The 22,555-nt window shown below is 41.0% G+C and overlaps 1 protein-coding gene across 1 annotated transcript in view; it reads right to left on the reverse strand.

The window, feature by feature from the left end:
* Positions 1–22,555, reverse strand: part of CDK17 (cyclin dependent kinase 17) — a 132,863-nt gene that overhangs the window by 46,287 nt on the left and 64,021 nt on the right. Inside the window, exon 3 of the mRNA XM_038756188.1 lies at positions 12,736–12,900. Coding sequence (XP_038612116.1) covers positions 12,736–12,900 — 165 coding nt within the window. The remainder of the gene's footprint in view (positions 1–12,735; positions 12,901–22,555) is intronic.

The following is a 22,555-nucleotide window of genomic DNA, read 5'->3' on the forward strand; positions in this document are numbered from 1 at the left end:
TGGCCACGTGTGATGGGACATGCTGCATCGGTGTCTTCTTGGGGAATCTCACTGACCAAAGGGAACCCCCAACACTAGTTCTTAGCTGTTTTGCAAAAGAAGTTATGAGTTCTGTTGCACCATCCATACTCTCTCTACTGGCTCCCATAAGGAACAGCCCACATCGCAACAGAGTACAGGTGCAGCACTGAGTGAATCTAGGCTCTCTAATAAAGGACCGTTCACAGAGATGTGGACTCAATACACTTCCTTCCCTCTCTATGGCTCTAGCATGTCTGAATCACAATCTGTAGATCTCTAGACCTACAATTTTCCTAGGGCCCATTATTTTGATTGTGGGATCAAAATAAACCGGTTTTAACCCTGCCCTCCTCAGCCACCTGGCTCCATGTCTACTTTTTCCCAAGACCCTGCCCCTTGCAATTCCTACTCTCCTAGGGACCCTAACTCAACTTACCCATGGGCACAGAATGTCACTGTTTATTGTTGTGTTGTACTTTCTCAAATGCTTAGTACAGTGCTCTGCATACAGTAAGCAGTCAATAAATATGACTGACTGAATGAATCGATTAAAAAGTTGGCCACCCTGTCCAGAGGCACACATAAATGTTTGATGACCCTAATAGTGCTTTTGAAATAAAAGCTCTTGCCACCATTATTAATCAATCAATCAATCAATCGCATTTATTGAGCGCTTACTGTGTGCAGAGCACTGAACTAAGCACTTGGGAAGTACAAGTTGGGTACAAGTACAAGTTATTAGTACACATATGTGATAGCAAATGGAGAGGAAGTTGAATAATTTTACCATAAAGATTTACATAGATTCATCTCATCAGGAACAAATGAGAAGTAGACATTCTATAGACACCTGAGATTGATTAATAATAATGACGGTATTTATTTGTTAAGCGCTTACTATGTGCAAAGCACTGTTCTAAACACTGGGGAGGTTACAAGGTGATCAGGCTGTCCCACGGGGGGCTCACAGTTTTCTAATCCCCATTTTACAGATGAGGTAACTGAGGCACAGAGAAGTTAAGTGACTTTCCCAACGTCACACAGCTGACAGTTGGCGGAGCCGGAATTTGAACCCATGACCTCTGACTCCAAGGCTCTTTCCACTGAGCCACACTGCTTCTCATTAATAGCGCCTCATTCATTAGATCATTGTGGCAGAGAAATCTAATAGCTGCATAGACCTAAATAACGACTAGATCACAGTAAATAGACTCAAATGCTAAAATGACAATCAATTAGGTATATTCCAAACTCTCCACACTTGCTGTCAATGTCAATGCAACCAATGTATCAAAAGTATCCTAACGTTATGAAGCTCAATCCTAGCCTCTTGAAAAACCAAAGAAACCCATCTAGAGCTGAATTAGAAGAACGAACGTCAACAGCAGATAGGCATTTTCTCCTGACCTATTTACTGTAAGGCTCAAGACTGTGTTTAACGTAAACTGACGTACTTAAGGCTGATCTGATGCACTCAGATTAAGGGATGATTTGCAGCAGAACGTACCTGGCTGCTATCAACAACCTAAAGCCCCTTGTGACGCTGACTAGAGCTTTAAAGAAGCCTTCATGCAGCTCAAGTTAAGGAACATGCATTACAGTAAGTGGATGCCAGAGCTGAGAAAAAGCCAAAAGCTATGCAGATGGCCATCAAACGAGATCTTGCATAAATCCCTGAAGAAGCTACTGGATCCCAACCTACCACAGAGCATCCCTGAGGAGTTCAGGTGGGTCCGCCGGCATCAGAGACAAGTAGAACAACATCCTGCAGAAATGGCAATAACTCTTAGACACTTTCTTTAGCACGTGTTCTTCTGTTGAAAGCAAAGCCCTTCAAAGCCTGGATACTCTGTCACCATGTGAAAACCTGTCCTTCCGTCCCTCTATTGAGGAAACTGTCAGCGGTCAGAGCCATGAAAAATGGTAGTACACCTGCACTGGAAGGCATCCGATCAATTAAGGGTATTTATTGAGGGCTTATGATGTACAGAACACAGTACTAAGTGCTTAGGGATAGTTGGCAGACATGTTCCCTGCCCATAAAGAGCTAACAGTTTGGAATGATGAGGCAATGGAAAGGCTGACATTACTGCTGATGACTACAATACTGTTCCCTTTTAAGGATTCTGTGGAAAGAATATGTATCTCTATCAAGAGGACCCTGCAGAAAAATCTACCAACAAGGGTGTGGGGGAGAGCATTCTCTGATCAAGCAACTTCCACAGATCTTTACCAATGACAGCCAGGGCACGGGTCCTCTAAATACTCTATTATCAGCCTCAGGAACAAATGTGAGAAAAGGGATTACAGAAACAAATGGGATTCATTCATTCATTCAATCGTATTTATTGAGCGCTTACTGTGTGCAGAGCACTGTACTAAGCGCTTGGGAAGTACAAGTTGGCAACATATAGAGATGGTCCCTACCCAACAGTGGGCTCACAGTCTAGAAGGGGGAGACAGACAACAAAACAAAACATATTAACAAAATAAAATAAATAGAATAAATTAGTACAAATAAAATAGAGTAATAAATATGTACAAATATATATACATACATACATATATCCTAGTTACTTCCGTTAACTAGGATGACCAAGAGGACAAGGTGAATTAATTAATAATTAATTATAATTAATTAATAAGCCATTGGGGGCATTTGGGAAGTGAAGGGGCACCTTTTCGAGTTCAGAATAAACATGATATTTTGCCTTGAGAGAATTAGATACCTTTGTCTATTGCTCATCCTTGGCTACATTTTAACAGAACAAAATCTGTTTAAAGAGTCCATTAAAATGTATATTATTGCAGAAAATTGTGGCCTTTTATATCCTTAGAACAGCATAAGGTAAACACAACGATCAACTGTTTGAGTATTTTGCAAAGTTCCTATTTCAACCAAACGGATATAATGCACATCTCAGTGGCTCGGTGGAGAGAGCCCGGCTTTGGAGTCAGAGGTCATGGGTTCAAATCCTGGCTCCGCCACTTGTTAGCTGTGTGACTTTGGGCAAGTCACTTAACCTCTCTGGGCCCCAGCTACCTCATCTGTAAAATGGGGATTAAGACTGTGAGCCCCCTGTGGGACAACCTCATCATCTTGTGGTATTCACCAATAACCATTTTTAGCCAGATGCTAGTTGGTCCTTCTGGGCCCACTACGACAGAATATATTCCTTGAAACCATGAGTTGCTCCCATCACAATATAGTTTGACAGCACAGGGCAGCAGAGTAGAGCAGATACCATCTTTGCTCCACATCCGAAACAGGAGAACTACAAGAAAATAACCTTAGTAAAATCACTCTCTAGGCTGCTTTCATAGATCTTACAAAAATATCTGACCACATTAGTACACTTAGGATCTGGCAACTACTACTTTGGTTATATGTCCTAAATCTAACTGCTACCGCCTAAACTTCTGCAAACAATTTTTGGCAATATTAAATTACCACTGATTGCATTCAGGAAGCTATAAGGTTTATAACATATTTCTGCTTCATGTTGCACAATATCTTATCATTAGACATTGGAATCCCTATTTCCTCTATATCTTCTGGAGAAAAAAAAATGACCAGGTACCAACATCCAAGCTTGGGCTTTGAAACTTGTAATCTTTCACCACCCATTACGGTGGAAATATTACTGTAAAGAGTTACTGTTGACAGTTGTAAGGGCATACTTAAATATTATCTACCATGTACCAGCTGATCTAAGAATTTTGCTTGATTGGGCTAAGAATTATGATTAGACAAGAGCACATTCAGTTTCTTGGTCTTTTTGCAAACACAGAACCTTCTGTAATGGCATCCATTTTGGCACTTGGAGCAGCAGAGTTTTAGATTCAGCAGAATTTAAGTAAAATGCCTGCTGTTGTTCACTACACTGATTTTGCTTGTGTTTGCTGAATTGCCTTTACCGATTCATAATTTTCTTTTGTTCTACTTTATTACACTTTTTTTTCTAAAATTGAAAGAAAAACGCATACAGTACGTGCTAATTTTATTCCTAAAGGAAATAATTGATAATGATAATAATAATAATAATAATAATGGCATTTGTTAAGCGCTTACTATGTGCAAAGCACTGTTCTAAGCACTGGGCCTATTAACAAAAAAACCCTATAATTTCAATAATATACAGTGAGTTTGTTTTGAGGGAAATAAGATTTGTGGTGTTTAATAAGCACTTACTATGTATCAAGCACTGTACCAAGAGCTGGGGTAGATACAAGATAATCAGGTCCCACATGGGACTCACAGTCTAAGTAGGAGGGAAAACAGGTATTGAACACTCATTTTGCAGATAAGGAAACTGAAGCACAGATAAGTTCACTGACCTTACCATGGTCACACAAAGCAGGGGCATGGGATTAGAACCAAGGTTGTTTAACTCCCATGTGGTTTTTTGGAGAGGGCATTCAGTTTGCATAACAACTTTTATGTATTAAAAGCTGCCTCTTCTAAAATAACACCAGGGAGAGCTGCAATTCACATTTGCCCTCTGCCCTATAAAAAAGATGTGAGTCTAACAACTCATTTCCTACAAACAGGAAAAAACTGTTCATAAATATTTAAATGACATTCTAGGATTCTGGTGATATAAAACTAATGAATTTAGAACAGTCAACAAAATAATTGCAAAAAGGCATGGATTCACATGAGCCTGAGGAAAAATAACAAGAAAATATGTGATTGGAATTTTGTTTTCAGCACTCTAAACCCTGTATTTCATAAATTATATTAATCTAATGAACAACTCTTTCTGTTATTTTCTATTTTTACAGCTACTTGGTATTCTTTTCTGTTTGGAACATTCTAATTGGGCTCACACTACCACTGGAATTTAAAGGCTAATAGCATAAACATATTTATTCATTTTGTTAAAATAACCGCCTATTAAAATGATAAAAATGCAAAAACAAAATGTAACAGTACAAAAAAGTCCATTTTTTAAAAACTCAATTTCCACAGGTAGCGGTATTCTTTGATATGAGATTTGAGTACCCACAATACGAAGACATAGATTAGCAAAGTCACAATGCCTCCCTACACTGCTGCCCCTGAAAAGCTGAATAAATCCTTAGCTGCCTTATATCCTTATCACCTACACCAGGCAAAATGACATCAGGAAACTTGATTTTCCAGTGAACAATTAGCTCGCCTCAGACGTGGATATCTGGAGTGTTTGCGGGGGTGAAAACTTCCATGCAGTCTCAGGAGAACTCTGTTTTAAGTGCTATTAAGCACAAGCCTAAAAACAAGTTCATCAAAATCAGAGGAAGGATAATGCCCATTTAAACTTTTATGTGAGATAGCAAGTCTGACGGAAATATCAAAATAAGGGCCTTTGGTGCTTAAAATATTGGGAGCTGTACCCACACATCTAACAATGATGAGTAATTATGGACTTTCTATAGTCATTGAGTCAAAATGCACAATTATTATATCTACTAAATAAGAATCCATACAGCCAAGAGTCCAAAATGTTTCCTAATAATTTTATTTATGTAATTCCTATGTCTGTACTGAATGAAAACAGCATTCTCTTCTAAAAAGGCTGCATGGAAGAACATAATTAACCCCATTGTTGATTTCAAAAGGGAACCCCATTTTCTGTGAATAAAATTAAAGTTACTACATTCGTCAATAGTCCACCCCAGCATGAAAAAGCAATGAAAAAAATATAGTCGCCATTTATGCTATCCCAGTAACTACAAGACCATATTTCAGATATTTCTCCATCTGTAATATCAATCAAATTTAGCTACTGAGCATTAACTCTCTGCAGAACACTAAACTAAGTGCTTAGGAAAGAATGAGAGCTCATTCATTCATTCAATTGTATTTATTGAGCGCTTACTGTGTGCAGACCACTGTACTAAGCGCTTGGGAAGTACAAGTTGGCAACATATAGAGAGGGTCCCTACCCAACAACGGGCTCACAGTCTCTGCCTTCAAGAAGCTTACAATCTTGCAGGGGAGACAGACACGGAAGTAAATTACAGGTAGAGGGAAGCAAAAAAGGTTAAGGATATGTACATAAATGCTATGTACGGAGGGGCGGGGTTAAGTGGAGATGAAGACCCACATTATCAGGAGCAGTGGAAGTGCAGGAGTGGTAATAGATGGGGAAATGGGTTAGGAAGATGAGAAATGAATCAGGGCTAGCCTTCGGGAGGAGGTGTGATTTTAGAAGTGTTTTGTACATGGGGAAAGTAGTGGTTTGTTGGACATGAAGGGGTAGGAAATCCCAGACAGGAGGGAGAGTGTGAGAAGAGATCAAGAGTGAGACACAGAATAAGCAGACTGGTTTTTAGAGGAGCAAGGTGTGTGAGCTTGATTTATTGTGGGAGACGAAGGAACGAGGGTAAAATGCAGCGAGAGAGCTGATGGAGGGTCTTAAAGTGAATGGTCTGGAGTGCTTGATGGACAGAGGTTTGGAAGTTTTTGAGGAGCGGGACGGTGTGCACAAAACAATGTTTTGGAAAGATAATCTGGGCAAAAGATTGAAGCTGATTAAAGCCAAGAGATACAGCAGATGGAGAGAAACATTATGTTTGGTTTTTTTTTAACAGTGAGAGGACAAAGCAGAGGGAATTATGAAAGGACAATAAATTCTGATTACACCTCAATTTCAATGTTTGTGTCCCAATACTGCCACATTTTTCAAAATAGTTTATTTTAGTGCAAAAAAATTATGGAAAACATCCAAACCTGACTCCACTTAACTGACGTTTAATAATGCTAGCATTTAGTTGTGACTACACTCTCACTCTTTCGAAGAGGCGTTTCATAGAGACTAATATCCACAGCAGTTTTTGCCATTCTCTCAGCTCGAAATTTTATTTCTACTGATATATGAGGTGAAGTAGTGGAATGAGGCTTGCCTTAAACCAAAGAATGAAATGTAGAATTCCACTTATTTCCCTGAGGGTATACACATTTGCACGAATACCATTCACTTCAGAATAAATATGCACAGCTATGTCAGCTAATAATAATCTCATGAGCTAAGACAAGTCCCATAATATCTACTTTACCCTTCAATATTTTGGAACTTGGAACGGACATAAATGTCCATTTGGTTCAGTTGTCCGTGAAGCACACTGGTTTTCAGTTAGTGGGTGTTTTGTTCGGGGCAGGACGAGCATGTTTCAGGAGTTGGGTCCTACAGTGAAGCCCATTAGACCAGAATGTTCGTTCAGTGCACGAAATTCTGCTGCCTTGAGCAAGCTATCATTTTCACTGTCCTACCTTCTTGAGAAGAAAAGAGGTGGTTTGGTCTCCCCTGGGGCTCTATACTTGCATGGAGGGGTGGGGGCTGAAAACGGTGACCCTTTCAAACTGGAGACCTTTTCACATCACCCACTTCACCTGCCCCTAGAGCTGGGCTGGCCAGAGTGGCAAGAGAATATGACTTCGGGGCATTAGCAGAACGGCAGCTCTGATAGCCACTGTCGCCACTGACATAGCTGAACTGGCCTGGCCTGTCCAAGAATACAAGTGACCAGTGAGACTGCATGATGTGTTAGGGAAGCAGCATGCTGTAGCGGACAGCACGGGCGGGGCAGTCAGAAGGCTGTGGGTTCTAATCCTGGCTCCTCCATTTGTCTGCTGTGTGGCCCTGGGCAAGACACTTCGCTTCTCTGTGTCTCAGTTACCTCATCTGTAAAATGGGGGTTAAGACTGTGAGCCCTGAGCGGACTGTGTCCAACCCGATTTGCTTGTATCCACCCCAGAGCTTACTGTGGCACATAGTAAGCGCTTAACAAATATCATTATTACTATTATGTGTTTCCAGCCTTGCCATAAATGACTGTGCTCAACAAGGAAAAGCCAGTTTTGAGGCAACTTAAGCACCCCAGACCACTGCGCCCTGGCAGAATGAGAAGGCTATGGCAGCAGTAGCAGTACGACTGACGTCTCCCTCCTGCCCTCTCATCCCCAACTTTCCCTTTCTTCTTCATTCCCTTTCTTCTTTCTCTCCTTTCCTTCTTCTCAGTCCTTTCTTCTTCTCCTCTCCCTGACCCTGGCCCTTTCCCATTCTCTGAAGACATTCCTTCTTTAGGCTCGTTCTTTTATCCACACTAAGATCACCTTCACTGCTAGCTCATTTCATCGGAATGACTGAAGAGAAAATGTATTAAGGAAGAAGGCAAGCAGAGGAGAGAGTGGGAACAATTAAATTGAAATTCAATATACCACAACAGGTTTTAACAAGACACCAACAGCTGTAGGAGGGAAAGATAATGAGAGGTAATAGCTCAGCTGGGTATAATGTATATGTGTTTCTGCTTGCCTATGTGTACATATGCTCTATTACAAGTAATCTTCGAATGTAGTGAGTCCTAGGTATAATATTTTTCCAACCACAAGCCCTAGTTCATATTGAGATTTTAGTAGGAGTCTATTTAGTCTATAAAACTGTTTCAGACCATACAAATTTGCATTTATAAGTGATTTCACTCTCTTTTAAAATTTTCTAGTGTTTTCAAGTTTACATTCAATGAACAGGGCACTTGTCTTCAATCAACCATATTTACTGAGAGCTTACTGTGTGCTAACCTACTCACCCCCCTACAGAGGCAACAGCTACTCAGGCCTGGCGTCAGGTGGCAGGGGATGTAATCGGGAAGCAAGTGGCAAGGGGGTTGGCGTGTCTACTGGCCAACTCTAGACGACCACTGCACCTGGCATAGTACCTAGGAGATCGGGAGGCCAGCAGAAGCCCCGTTCTTTCCCATCTGGCCATGCCCTGGGTACCAACTCCTGAGTGCCTGGAGCCTGAAGCAGACCTCAGCTGACGCTATGTCCGCACTACTTTGGGTGCAGCCTGCTATCGGGCAGAATCAGAGGTGAGGGGATTCAGTGCTGTGCCTTGCAAACCCAAAACACCCACCCCGACACAGGGAGTGGCTGGAGTGCTAATTACATCGTTGACTTCTGGTTCTGGAGCTGATAAAGTGGTAAAGGGAACAAGAAAAGGGCTCACGGCCTTTGGAGCTTGGAGAATGGGGACAGGCAGCTGCACTGAGAGGGGAGAAAGGAGAATTTTGGTACTGTCCCTCCCAATGGCTAAATTATGTTTCACATTGCCTGGAGTGTTTTCTGGGAGCTGGGTGACTGGTGCTTTCCTCCCCTGGGCACAGAGGAGGCTGAGCCCGGAACCTGGATCACAGTGGGGACAAAGGTTGGGGGAGATCAGCTTCCTGGCATCGCCCCCGCTTTCTGTTCCTGGGACCTTGGCAGGCAGCTCGTCCTCTCAGGGCCCAGGGTAGTAATAATGATAGTAATGGTGTTTGTTAAGGGCTAAATATGTGTCAAACATTGTTCTAAGCACTGGGATAGATACAAACTAATCAGATTGGACAAGGTCCATGTCCCACATGGGGCTCACAGTCTTAATTCCCATTTTAATGATGAGGTAACCGAGGCCCAAAGAAGTTGTGACTTGCCCAAGGCCACACAGCCGACAAGTGCGAGAGACAAGATACGAACTCAGGTTGTTCTGACTCCCAAGCCCATGTTCTGTCCACTGGGCCTCACTGCTCTCTAGCAAGTTGCCCAGATTCACTATCGGGGCCACAGAGACTACTCCATGGTTGCCGTGTGCATGTTGTCACACAACATGACGCCCCGGTACTGTGACTGGAGGGTGGGGAGAGAGGGAACAGCCAACTGGACTTTTGCCAATGGTGGCTAAAGATCTGAATTTGGCCTTATGGCAATTGAGATGGGAGAGCCCAAAGAAGATGGTTCTCATAATGAGACTGTCATAACTGAAGGTCTGCAATCCCAAAGCTACAGCAGTAACGAAGAATCATTTTCAACTTCTATTTATTAAGCAGCTCCCTGGGCTGCTGCAAACATTTGGAGGCAAAGCAGCCTTGCAAAATAGGCTGCAAGACGCTTAAATTTAATAAAATCTGAAAATATTCTGAGCTCAAGTATTTCTTCAAGCCTAATACAAGAAAAATGTATCAGGCTAGGTGGAAGCAGAGAAGCAGCATGCTCTAGTGGATAGGGCACAGACTTGGGAGTTGGAGAACCTGGGTTCTAATCTCAGTTGCACCACTTGTCTGCTGTGTGACTTGAACAAGTCACTTAAATTCTCTGTACCTCAGTTACCTCTTCTGTAAAATGGGGATTAAGACTGTGAGCCCCATGTGGGACATGGAGTGTGTCCAACCTAAGTATCTTCTACCTAGCCTTGGGCTTAGTACAGTGTCTGGCAAATAGTAAATGCTTTACAAATACCAGTAAAAAAAGGGGGTGAGAGACACTGAAATATGTGTCTATTAACTTCATTATCAAAGGGCCTCTTAATGGACCAATCATTAAAAAAACCTCCTAAAATCTCTTCCCTTCCTGCTCCCTTTCTCAAACATTTCTCCCACAAACCTCACTCTCTCCTTCAGTGTGTGTACACACACATTGACACACACACACAAACACATACACTAAACTATCCTTCAGTTTCTGAAGATGATGCTACCATCAGTGAGATTTAAATTGATAGTAGACAAGAGTGTAAACTGACAAACTAGATAAAGAATGAGGCAGGGCATAAAGTGTACTGAATAACTATTTACGTTAGAATCACACATATGTCAGTAAAATGTAACAAATTAGGTCATTAACTTGTAAGCTTCTCAGGGACAGAGACTGGATTCATTCACTCATTCAATCATATTTACTGAGTGCTTATTGTGTGCACAGCACTGTACTAAGAGCCTGGGAAGAACAAGTCGGCAACATATAGAGACGGTCCCTAGCCAACAACAGGACTAGATCTTCCACTTTTATATTGTGTACTCCCAAACACCTAGCACAGTGCTTTGACATAAGTAGGTGCTCAATGAAAACTGACGATGAACTAAAAAAAATGCTTTAAAACAAACAACATATTCTGTAGGGATTATACTACAGATGAATTTCTAACAATATTTTTTTTAAAGCCTCTTAAATACACAAATAACAAATTTCTAAAAATGAGGAGTGATACAAGCGCTTTCTGTATAAATGTTTTCCTACAGCCATGGACCTTGGAAGGAGGCAGTCAATAAAAAAAGGAAGTCTGAATTGGACACAGTTTGGGGCACCCTTCCGGACAACGCTCTGGCCTTGAAATGGACAGAGGTTCCCCTGCTGCTCAGCTGTCCGGGAAACATCATCATCCAAAAGAGATTTGGTTACCATAATTGGTCTATAAATCTAAATAAGCAAAACCTACAAACAACCTGAATCATCAACATTACTTCATTTACTCAAACAGTTTGACAGGTTTAAATAACTTCTGTTTCGAAGAGAATACGAGAACTCAGCACTTTCTTTAAACTGCTGCTATTGAAATGGTCTTTTCGATAAAATGTTAGGTTAGGTTAAGTGAGTTATAAAAAGTAATTATGTGTTCTTGAATCCTTACCCTGGACAAATCTGAATTTCATCTTAAAAAGGAAGCTGACTTTTTCAGGAATAAAATCGTCAATGCATTTTTCTTTCGGGGGACTATTCCAACTTCTTAAGGGATAGAACTTACTTAAAAGCAACTTTGAAATCTTACAAATACAAAGGTCTGTATAAATTAATATGAAGAAATCTAATATTTACATGAGAGTTGAAGGCATTCTTTTCTTTAAGTTCAAAACAAGGCATGTGTTACAGCACATACAACTGTCAGAAGCTAAGAACAGATTTTCAAAATGCAAAACAATATTGCATAATTCACAGATATACTATTTCAAGAGGTATAGATCATGACACAGACATATCCATTTTGGTTCTTTGCTCTCCAGTTAAGGTAATGCATTTCACATCTCAGATTAGGAATTCATTTCCTGATTTCGCAGAGGTATAAAATTTACAGAATAGAAACAGTAACTGTTGAAACAGCACATGAAGAAATGTTCATAATTAATATCTGGTTCTGGCCTCTTTATAGCATATTAGAAATTACTACTTTACACTTACTAGTAACAGAAACTGTTACAATATCACACGAGCATTTAATTCATCCAACAGTGGCCGAAACAGATGACTCATCTTGTCACCTAGTTCTTTCTTACCCTGAGACTAGATCACCTACTTTTGAGAGACTAATTAAATTAGTCCTTTAAATAAGATGGATTTACAAAGTTGGAAAGAACTCCCAAATCTTTTCAGATTCTCATCACCCTTCCATTCAACAGAATTGCCTGAACTCAACATTAATAGAAAGGTAAAAAGATTGGACTCAATATAGAAATTAATAAGATTAGTTTAAGCACACAATTTAGTTGAACTCAGGCCTTCTTAACAAATATGAAAAGAACAATCATACCCAAGCCGCTAAAATGCTGGCAAAAGCCTTATTTTAAGGTACTTGTTTCCTATTGGGTATTCCTTTAAAATTATACTTTCAATGATCTGCAGACCTCTCATTAAGAGCCTTTAAAAATGTCTTTGTTAAGTGCCCCCATATCATCAAATGGGTACGTGGGCTATTTCCATGAAATTATGAAATGACACTCAGCACTCTCATTTCTTTTGGTTCCCCTTCACAGCCTTTAACATGAGGCACAATCTTTTCTCTAATTGTTTCTATGGCTACCTGAGCTCAGTTGTTGTATTCCCAAAGCAAATTTAGGAATGAAGAATTAAAATGGATCATATTCATGTTGTGCCACAAATATCGATATCACCTGAAATAAAATCTTAAAAACAAATCGAGTTACCGAGTCGGCTTCCATTCCTGGGCATTGCCATGAAGGACCCAAGGCTTCCTCCAATAACGCTGTGTGGTCTCCGCAATGGGGGCTTCTTGAAGGATCCTGTGTACTGGTGGAGGAAGGAGTGCATACTGTGAGATGTTGGAGGCCTGCCATTCTTCACAATAGGCTCTAGCAGGGGCCAAAAAATCCATTCCAAGAGCAGCACGGGATCCAGGACATCACAGGATTTGAGAAAACACAAAAACAAACCAAAGCATTAGCGTATAGATCATTTCTTCACATCACAATTTTTTTTCATCATTCAATATATATTTTCCAGCAGTTGAACCTCAACTGAAGTTCCAAAGGAAAATGAATATTCTAGAATCATTAAGTTTCAGTTCATAGTTGGGCCAACAGCTTGATGATTAATCCACAGCACACCTACTGGGGAAGTAAAAGACAAGAAGCCAAACAAAATGCCTTCTGAAATTTCCTAAAGTTTGTTCTTCCTATTTGCTTTAAATTTTGTCTTGTATTACATATTGTTCAATTGTCTATCATTTTAAGACATCGTCATCCAAAGAGCAGTGACTCGCATATGTCATACTGGAAGATAGCGAAATAGGAGTTGATGAGGCGGAGATGGGGGATTTCTGTGCAGAGTAGGGGTGGGAGATGAAGAAAGGAAGAGTTCCACAACTCCTCGCTCTTGAGCTCTATATTTAACAATTCTTCCCGGGAGGATTTTCCACATATGGTAGATTTCTTCAGAGGAAGTCCCTGAGAAGTAATTTGAATTATATAAGGAAAATTACAGGAAGCTACCCGTCACCCCTCCATTTTGAAGTGTCTTCTGTTCTCTCTGGCAGCCACTGGTGCTCCTTACCAAAAATGATAGCTATCAAATAGATGCCAATCCTATTAAAGAGCAACTGAATAAGGAACTAGATGTATTCAGAACAAACACAGTTTCTGGATGTTCTTTCTATTACTTCTCTTGACCACCTCACATTACCTGTCTCCCCCATCTTTGCCCATATTCACTGACATTTAGTCACTTGGGAAAACTGGATCCCAATTTTTCAGTAGTTCTGTCGGATAGTTCAAAAAATGCTTCAAAAGGGACAGTAACGATCGATATTAAGTGGTATTTGTTGAGTGCTTGCTGTTATGCATTGCACTGTAGTAGGCCCAAGGTCACCCAGCAGACAAATGGTGGAGCGGAATTAGAACCCACGTCCTCTGACTCCCAAAACCATGCTCTTTCCAATAAGCCACGCTGCTTCTCCCAGTATAGGTACCTATGGCAGTGTAACTACTGTGGGGTTCTACTTGTTAAAATTATTTTGGGGTTTTGGGGGTTCACTCATTCAACTGTATTTATTGAGCACTTACTGTGTGCAGAGCACTGTACTAAGCTCTTGGGAAGGGCAAGTCGGCAACATATAGAGACGGTCCCTACCCAACAACGGGCTCACAGTCTAGAAGGGGGAGACAAACAACAAAACAAAACATGTAGACAGGAGTTAAAATCGTCAGAACAAACAGAATTAAAGCTATAAATTTTATAGCTTTAGATCTTTGATAATCTAATAATAAAGGGTTATTTTTTGACGAAGTTTTTTGGAATCCAAGTCGGTGCAGCAAAAACTCATTCATCTTAAATGCGCAGGACAAACACCAGTCCAGATACAGTGGGTCTAGGTAACTAAATTTATTTTTACTTCAGAATTCCCCAATCTTAGGGAACCAGGATCCAAGGCATGTCCCCTGGAGTTCTTCCATCAGTTGGATCACAAACATCAGATGAATGTGAGTTTCCAGAATATCTGATAATGGGATTATATTTAAGTAATCTTTACTATTCCAATCAAGGTGAAATAGTTTGGGATAGCTGAGCTATGGGGACTGAAGGAGCCTGAATTTGGAAGTTTTTTACTACATGATTAATGGTTTGGTTAACCAAATTACCTAAGGATTTAGAACATGGCTAAGCCTACACTGCCTTCCCCACTCTCCATGGAGACACGAATCCTGAGTTTTATTTCCACCTTAACCACTGACTCATCGAGAGTCTTTGGGGAATTACTGCTTTGATCTGCATTACCTCATTTGATTTCTTCGTCTGCAAAAGGAAACTTTGCTTTCTACATTCCTACCTCAAACTGATTTGTGATTGTTAGTAAAGCATTTGAAGTCTTCAAAAGAAAAGTATGTAAATATAAAATATAATGATATGCCCTATTTTGGTTTCCTCTAAATTGCTAGGAATGACACTTTTAGATGAACAACTGCAGGCCCAGCTTCTTTTTCTGTCTGTGAAATTGCTTTCAAATTTTGTGTTTAAAAATAAACAGCTGAAGTGCCTTTTGCCAGAGTATTGTTTGCTGGTGGGACATTTAAAAACATCGTATTCAAGCAGATGGTTCAGGATATTGGTTGCTTGGTTATTAAAGTGGTGGCAGTGGCACCATTCGGCAATAACCTGTATTATGAGTAGTCCTATTTAGGAAAGCACTGGTTCCCAAATTGGGGACTAGAAAAGGAGATCTTAAACATCATCAGAATACATGCCTCACAATGGTGGATGAACTATAACTCTAGACTATAAGCTCATGGTGAGAAGAGGTGTCTGTTGTTATACTGTACTTTCCCAAGCCCTTAGTAGAGCACTCTGCAAACAGTAGGCACTCAGATATGACTGAATGAATATAATGAACAATGAATAGAACAATGAACAATGAATATAATGAAGAGAATGTCTGTTCAAAGATTGCAAGCGAACTAATCATAGTGGGCAATTTTAGCGTTGAGTTGGGGGTGATGGTGCACCCCTGGAAGAAAGTCTCTAGGCTACATGGATGGGCAAAATCAAGAGGAATGGTCTAGTTTAGTTGGCAGAAGGAGCCAAACCACCATCTCATGTTCACCAGCACCATCGTACAAAAGAAAAATATCCTGGATGCAACCTAGATCCAAACTATGGCATCCTACTGACTATATTATAGAATATTATCAAAGCTCTAAAGAGCCAACCATCCAGGCATGGAGAAAAGAGACAACCAGATCACTTTTTAATACCCTCCAAGCTCACACTGACGATAGACAGCCAATGAATCAAAAAGTGTCCTCTAACCACCCAAACAGGCAAATATTAAGCTCCGAAAGAGCGAAAACATCTGCCTGAATCTCTGCAGCAAAATTACAATGGCCTCTTGGAACAGGAAACTCTAACCACAATGCGTAGCACAAGCAACAATGAGCATTTCTCCATGATGCTGTCTTTCACACAGCCACCAGGAAACTGGGTGTGGCCAGGCAGTTACCAGTTTTACTTTTGACATGAATTGCTCAGAGAAAATTTCTCAAATAACTGCTGCACCAACAACACTTTGCAGTACCTCGTGATTCAGACAAAAATCAATCAGACTAAACTGCACACTAACTCTGTGAAGAGCCCTGCACTAAGCACTTGGAAAAGTACAATAACAGAATTGGCAGATATATTCCCTTCCACAAGGAGTTTACAGTCGTGACAACAGAAGAATGTTGCCAACTTCCCAAGCGCTTAGTACAGTGCTCTGCACACGGTAAGAGCTCAATAAATACGATTGAACGATTGAATAATAAGCAGAATGCAGTAGTGAATAAAGCACGGGCCTGAGAGTCAAAAGGTCCTAATCCCGGCTCTGCCACTTGTCTGCTGGGTGACCTCGGGCAAGTCACTTCGCTTCTCTGTGCCTCACTTACCTCATCTGTAAAATGGGGACTTGACACCGAGCCCCACGTGGGACAGGGACTGTGTCCAAACCGATTTGCTTGTACCTACCCCAGCGTTTAGTACAGTGCCTGGCGCATTGTAAGTGCTTACCAAATACCATAATTATCATTATTATAAGCCTGCATTATGGCAGACGAATCAAATAAATGGGCATTCTTGATAGGCAGTGGATGCAGAAGAAAATTCAAGTCTCTGAAGACCACCATAAAACCAAGAACTTCTCCCTCCACAATGTTCCAGGTGTTATGCCTGAACATGCCACCTCAACGACTTCAAGAGTAAAGATGGCTCCAGCCTCATCATCATCATCATCAATCGTATTTATTGAGCGCTTACTATGTGCAGAGCACTGTACTAAGCGCTTGTCACAGATAAGGAGGGAATTAGGACCTTGGAATTTATTTAATAATAATTGCATTTATTAAGCGCTTACTATGTGCAAAGCACTGTTATAAGCGCTGGGGAGGTTACAAGTTGATCAGGTTGTCCCACGGTGGGGGGCTCACAGTCTTCATCCCCATTTCACAGATGAGGTAACTGAGGCACTGAGAACTTAAGTGACTTGCCCAAAGTCACACAGCTGACAATCGGCAGAGCTGGGGTTTGAACCCATGACCTCTGACTCCAAAGCCCGTGCTCTTTCCACTGAGCCATGCTGCTTCTCTATTTAATTCATATGGCCTTTTTCTCTCTGGAGACTTAAATATTCCTTCTTTGTGTATAACCAGTTAGGTAGGTAAAGTAACTAAAATCAACATTTTGTAAGACCCAATGCAGCACAAGTCACCTTTATTAATTTTACTCCCTTCAGACATTATGGTTAAAGACTACAAACACATGATTGTTTGACAACATGACAACTCCACCAATTGTCAGCTGTGTGACTCTGGGCATGTCACAACTTCTCTGTGCCTCAGTTACCTCATCTGTAAAAGGGGGATTAAGACTGTGAGCCCCACGTGGGACAACCTGATCACCTTGTATCCCCCCAGTGTTTAGAACAGTGCTTTGCACATAGTAAGCGCTCAACAAATACCATAATTATTATTATTATGATTGGCCCTATCCTGCTTGTACAATTCTTCCCTGCCCAAATCTGGGAATCAAATTTGGAAATTTCGGCACACAAGTTGTATACCAAAGCTTTTCAACTAATGAATCGTATCACACCTGAAGAGCTTCCCGTTGTGTGACAAGAATTTTGGAATAATTAGAACAACGTGGTGGTGTGTCTTGCATAAGCTGAGTGGATAAGGTGTTTGCGAAAACAACATGTGTTGGCTGTGGGGGAGAGAGAGAGAGAGAAAACCAGCTGAGAGAAGGAAATGACACAGGCTAAATTAGAGCAATTTAATTTCCACTTCATTGCACAGTAGGAGGAAATGCATCTACTGAGCATGTGTTAGCTGCTGAGAGGCAAACAGCTCAGGAGCCAACTGGCTTTGAGTTCACACCATATAATGGAAAAGGTTAAAACACAGCACCCGCCTACAGCATCCCCAGCTAAGTAGGCAATTGGAATCATCTCTTTTGTTTTTCATAATGATTGTTTTTGTTGCTTCTATTCAAGGCCGATTTGGGAGGATCAGTGATTTTATTTTTTAAAACTGGTTCTTTTATCTTTTAAAAATCACACGCTGAACTTCACTGGTTACTTATGCAGCTGTCATCTATTAATGCTAACCCTTAAAACCGATTGGAAAGCTGCCCCAAATGAGCCCACCAGGTCTAAATTTCCAACAAACTAGGGAGGTGGCATTGGGAAGGATAGCTGTACAGGCCTAGGGTGGGGAGAGACTTTTAGACTGATTTTTAGACTTTTAGACTGTGAGCCCACTGTTGGGTAGGGACTGTCTCTATATGTTGCCAACTTGTACTTCCCAAGCGCTTAGTACAGTGCTCTGCACACAGTAAGCGCTCAATACGATTGATGATGATGATGATGAGAGACACAGTCATTCTCTCCCACACTACCTGGAGGTCCTCATCTGCCTTACCAGGCTAGAGCATCATCATCATCAGTGGTATTTATTGAGTGCCTACTGTGTGCAGAGCACTGGACTAGCACTTGGGAGAGAACAACACAACCCAGTTAGAAGATGCATTTCCTGCCCATAATGGAACACACAGAAAAGAAAGGGAGAGAGACACTAGTATAAATAAATAATTTATAACATTAAATTTAGTCACTGAAGCGGCAGCACCCCCTTCACACATTTTAGAATGCTGGTAAAACTTCAGGCCTGGCCTGAACTTTCCTTGGAAGATGAGCAGGAAACAGAGGATAGCCAGCAACTGCAATCAGCTCAGATTGTTCCTTTTCCTCCTCCTCCAAAATCCTGATAAACTTCGGCTCCCAATCCTTTAGGTTCAGCCCTACACCACTGGTCCATAGTGTGTTGTCTATGATTATCAAGTGGGCACGTGGCAGAGCTGAGATTGGAACTCAGGTCCCCTGACTCCCAGTCTCGTGCTCTTCCCACTAGGCCACCACGGCTTCCCCTGATTGGAACCTGGATTCTAGTTTCAGCTCTGCCACTTGCCTGCTGGGTGATCCTGGGCAAATCACTTCGTTTCTCTGTGACTCAGTTTCCTCATCTGTTAAATAGGAACCAAATACTCGTCCTGCCTCCTACTTCAACTGTGAGCATAATGTCCGGCAGGGACTGTATTATTATAAGGTCGCATCTCCTCCAAGAGGCGTTCCTCAATTAAGTTCTCTTTTCCCCGGCTCCCTGTCCCTTCTGCACTGCCTGTGATCTTGGACCTGTGACCTCTGGCATCTAATATTTGCCCCACAGCACTGATGTACATATAAACCTATAATTATATATCAGCAATTATTTAATATTAACAAATTATAAGCTCACTATGGGCAGGGAATGTGTCTACCTGCGCTGATGTTTTGTACTCTCCCAAGTGCTTAGTAACGTGTTCTACACACACTAAGCGCTCGATAAATACCATTGATGATGATAATCAGCAATATTACCATGAAAATCTCATATTAATACTGCCATTTACAGCTCCTTGAAGATACGAAGACTTACTCCCACCCTCAATTTTTTTAATTCTACATTTTGTCCCCAGGTCTGGACTCAGTCACCTATGATCTTTCCCCTCTATCCCCATCAGTCCAGCTTGAATGTTCAGAAGTTAAGGCGGGCCTCTCTCCAATCCAGGATGGGCTGGCATTTCTGAACTGCAGCACAGTTGGGGGGATGTGACATAATCAGACGTCAAAAAGTTCCCAAGGGATAGCATCAGTGGCACACTTTTAGAATACCATATATCTGTAATGTATTCATTTATAATAATATTAATGTCTGCCTCCCCTCTAGATGTTGTGGGTAGAGAACATGTCTGTTTATTGTTATACTGTATTCTCTCACGCACTTACTACAGTGCTCTGCACATAGCAAGTGCTATATAAATATAATTGAATGAATAAATGAGTTGAGAGAGTTTGAGAGAAAAGTACTATATTGCTTTCTGCTCATTTGCTTTATTCATATTAATGTCTGCCTCCAGCTCTAGACTGGGCAGGGAATGGGTCTGCTAATTCTGTTATACTGTACTCTCCCAAGCGCTTAGTACAGTGGTCTGCACATAGTAAGTGCTTAATAAATATGATCGATTGATTGCTCAAGGATTGGGTTATTGGATGTAGTTGCTGGGTCTTTTCTCTGGGAGAGCCTTATTACAGAGCAAGGAAGGATCCTGTCTGTGCTGTTCAGGGAACCACTATGGCCACTACAACCAAACTTTCCATATGCCACACTCCAAAATCTGAATCGATTTTATTGACAACAAGGGAGATATTAAGAATTCATCACACAAACGCACTAAAAAAATTCAGGCTTATGATGAATTCAGAAATTGAGGTGCTTTGGCAGTGAAAACATCAAGAGAAAAATGATTTTTTAAATCCTTCTTAAAAAAATTCCTGGGGTAAAGACTGGGTTATATTGGGTAAAAGTCTTAAAAATCAAAACCCTATGAATAAGGTATTAATGTTTAAAAGGGGTGAACAGCTCAGAAGACTAAAGCAGAAGAGCTCTAGCCTGCCAATACCCTTGGAGGCTCGGGGAACTGTTTTTTAAGTAGTATTTGTTAAGCACCAGGCACTGTACTAACCATTGGGTAGATAACAAGCTAATGAGGTCGGACACAGTCCCTGCCGGACATGGGGCTCACAATCTTAATTCTTACTTTTACAGATTAGGGAACTGAACTGAGGGACAGGGAAGTCAAGTGATTTGCCTAAGGTCACACAACAGAATAGTTAAAGAGCCCGAATAAGCACCCAGGTCCTTTTGACTCCTAGATCCAAGCTCTTTCCGCTGCTTGTCATGCTGAGGTCATCCCCGGCCAATGCACATGTGACTTCCTCTTCACTGTAAACTCACTGTGGGCAGGAAATGTGTCTTCCTACTCTGTTATAGTGTTCTCTCCCAAGTGTTTAGTATAGTTCTACAGATAGTCAGTGCTCAATAAGTACACTACAAAGTACATTACACCTCCCCCACTTACTTGCTCAATGCCCTAACCCACAATGGGAACATGACTTCAGGGACAGTGTGAATGGCCCTGTGTTACCTTGCTAGCATTCACTGATTCAATCCTATTTATTGAGTGCTTACTGTGGGCACAGCACTGTACTGAGCACTTGGAAGAGTGCAATATAACAATAAGTGGACACATTCCCTGTCCACAACAAGCTTACAGTCTAGAGGGGAGACAGACACTAATATAAATAAATTGCACCATAAACCATGTCTTCAGGTTCCTGAAGTCTCAGGACTGCGGTGGTCTGTCATTCTCAATTGTTAACTACAATTCTCATCATCAATCACATATAAGGAAGCAAATTCAATCCAGTTTCCCACCACACAGTGCTCCTAAATAAAGCATAAAACTAACTAACAAGGGGAATGGTAGGGGGCAGTTTCCACATAAGGACAGACTGCAAAGAGTATGCCTCTTTTTTTATAAAAGAAATGAAGGTTGAAAGGGGGAAGTGATTGAAGTCTATGAAATTATGAAGAAGAGGAAGGTCTGTATCTGGATTACTATATGCAGTTTCAGTGACTGCATTTTAGAGGCAGCAAAGATGACAAGAGAATGGGATTGGGAAGATAAAGGCTAAGAGGACATATAATCAGTAGCTGCAGAATCATTGAGGGCATGGACAGAGCAAAGACAAGATTACTGTTCATCAAATTCCACAACAGGATGAAGGTCAACAAAGTGCTCTGCACACAGTAAGCGCTCAATAAATACGATTGAATAAATGAATGAAGTGAAGCCTGAAGGTGGGAGCTTCAAGTAAATGATATACAAAATGAATTACTACTGTACTAATATTAATGATAATAACAATAATAGTTATATTTGTTAAGCATGTATGTTCCAAGCTCTGCACTAACTGTACTAATTATCTTGACACAAGATAATCAGTTTAGCACAGCCCCATCCCACAAGGAGTTCATAGTCTAAGATAAAAAAAACAAGTACTGAATTCCTACTTTACAGATCAATCAATCATTCACACTTATTGAGCGCTTACTGTGTGTAGAGCACTTTCCTAAGCGGTTGGGAGAGTACAATAACAAAGTTGATAGTTGATAAACATGTTCCCTGCCCACAGTGAGCTTACGGATAAGAAAACTGAGGCAGAGAGAAGCTAAATGACTTGTCCAGGGCCACACTACAGAAAAGTGGCAGAGCCAGATGAAAAGCCAGTTGTATACGCTTTTCATTTGGCAATGCTTTAGACAGAAACTATCAGTAGGTTCAAGAGGAATTATAGTAATTTTTTTGTAAAAGGGTAGGTAAATGGGTAACTAGGAATAAAGACAGGGATGAAGAGGGGAAGATTAATGGTATGAGATGATTCAAAGGGGGCTAAATACCTTCTTAGACGGTAGATACAAGACCAAATTTCAGTGACAGTGCTCCCATTTAAAAGAAAAATTCCATGCCTTGGCCCTTCTTATTCCAACTGAAAACACTGGATAAGCTCTTGAAAGACATTTAGTGATTTTAGATGGTCCACCT

This window comes from Tachyglossus aculeatus, chromosome 14, assembly GCF_015852505.1.
Source record: "Tachyglossus aculeatus isolate mTacAcu1 chromosome 14, mTacAcu1.pri, whole genome shotgun sequence".
In the NCBI taxonomy this organism is placed as follows: Eukaryota; Metazoa; Chordata; class Mammalia; order Monotremata; family Tachyglossidae; genus Tachyglossus; species Tachyglossus aculeatus.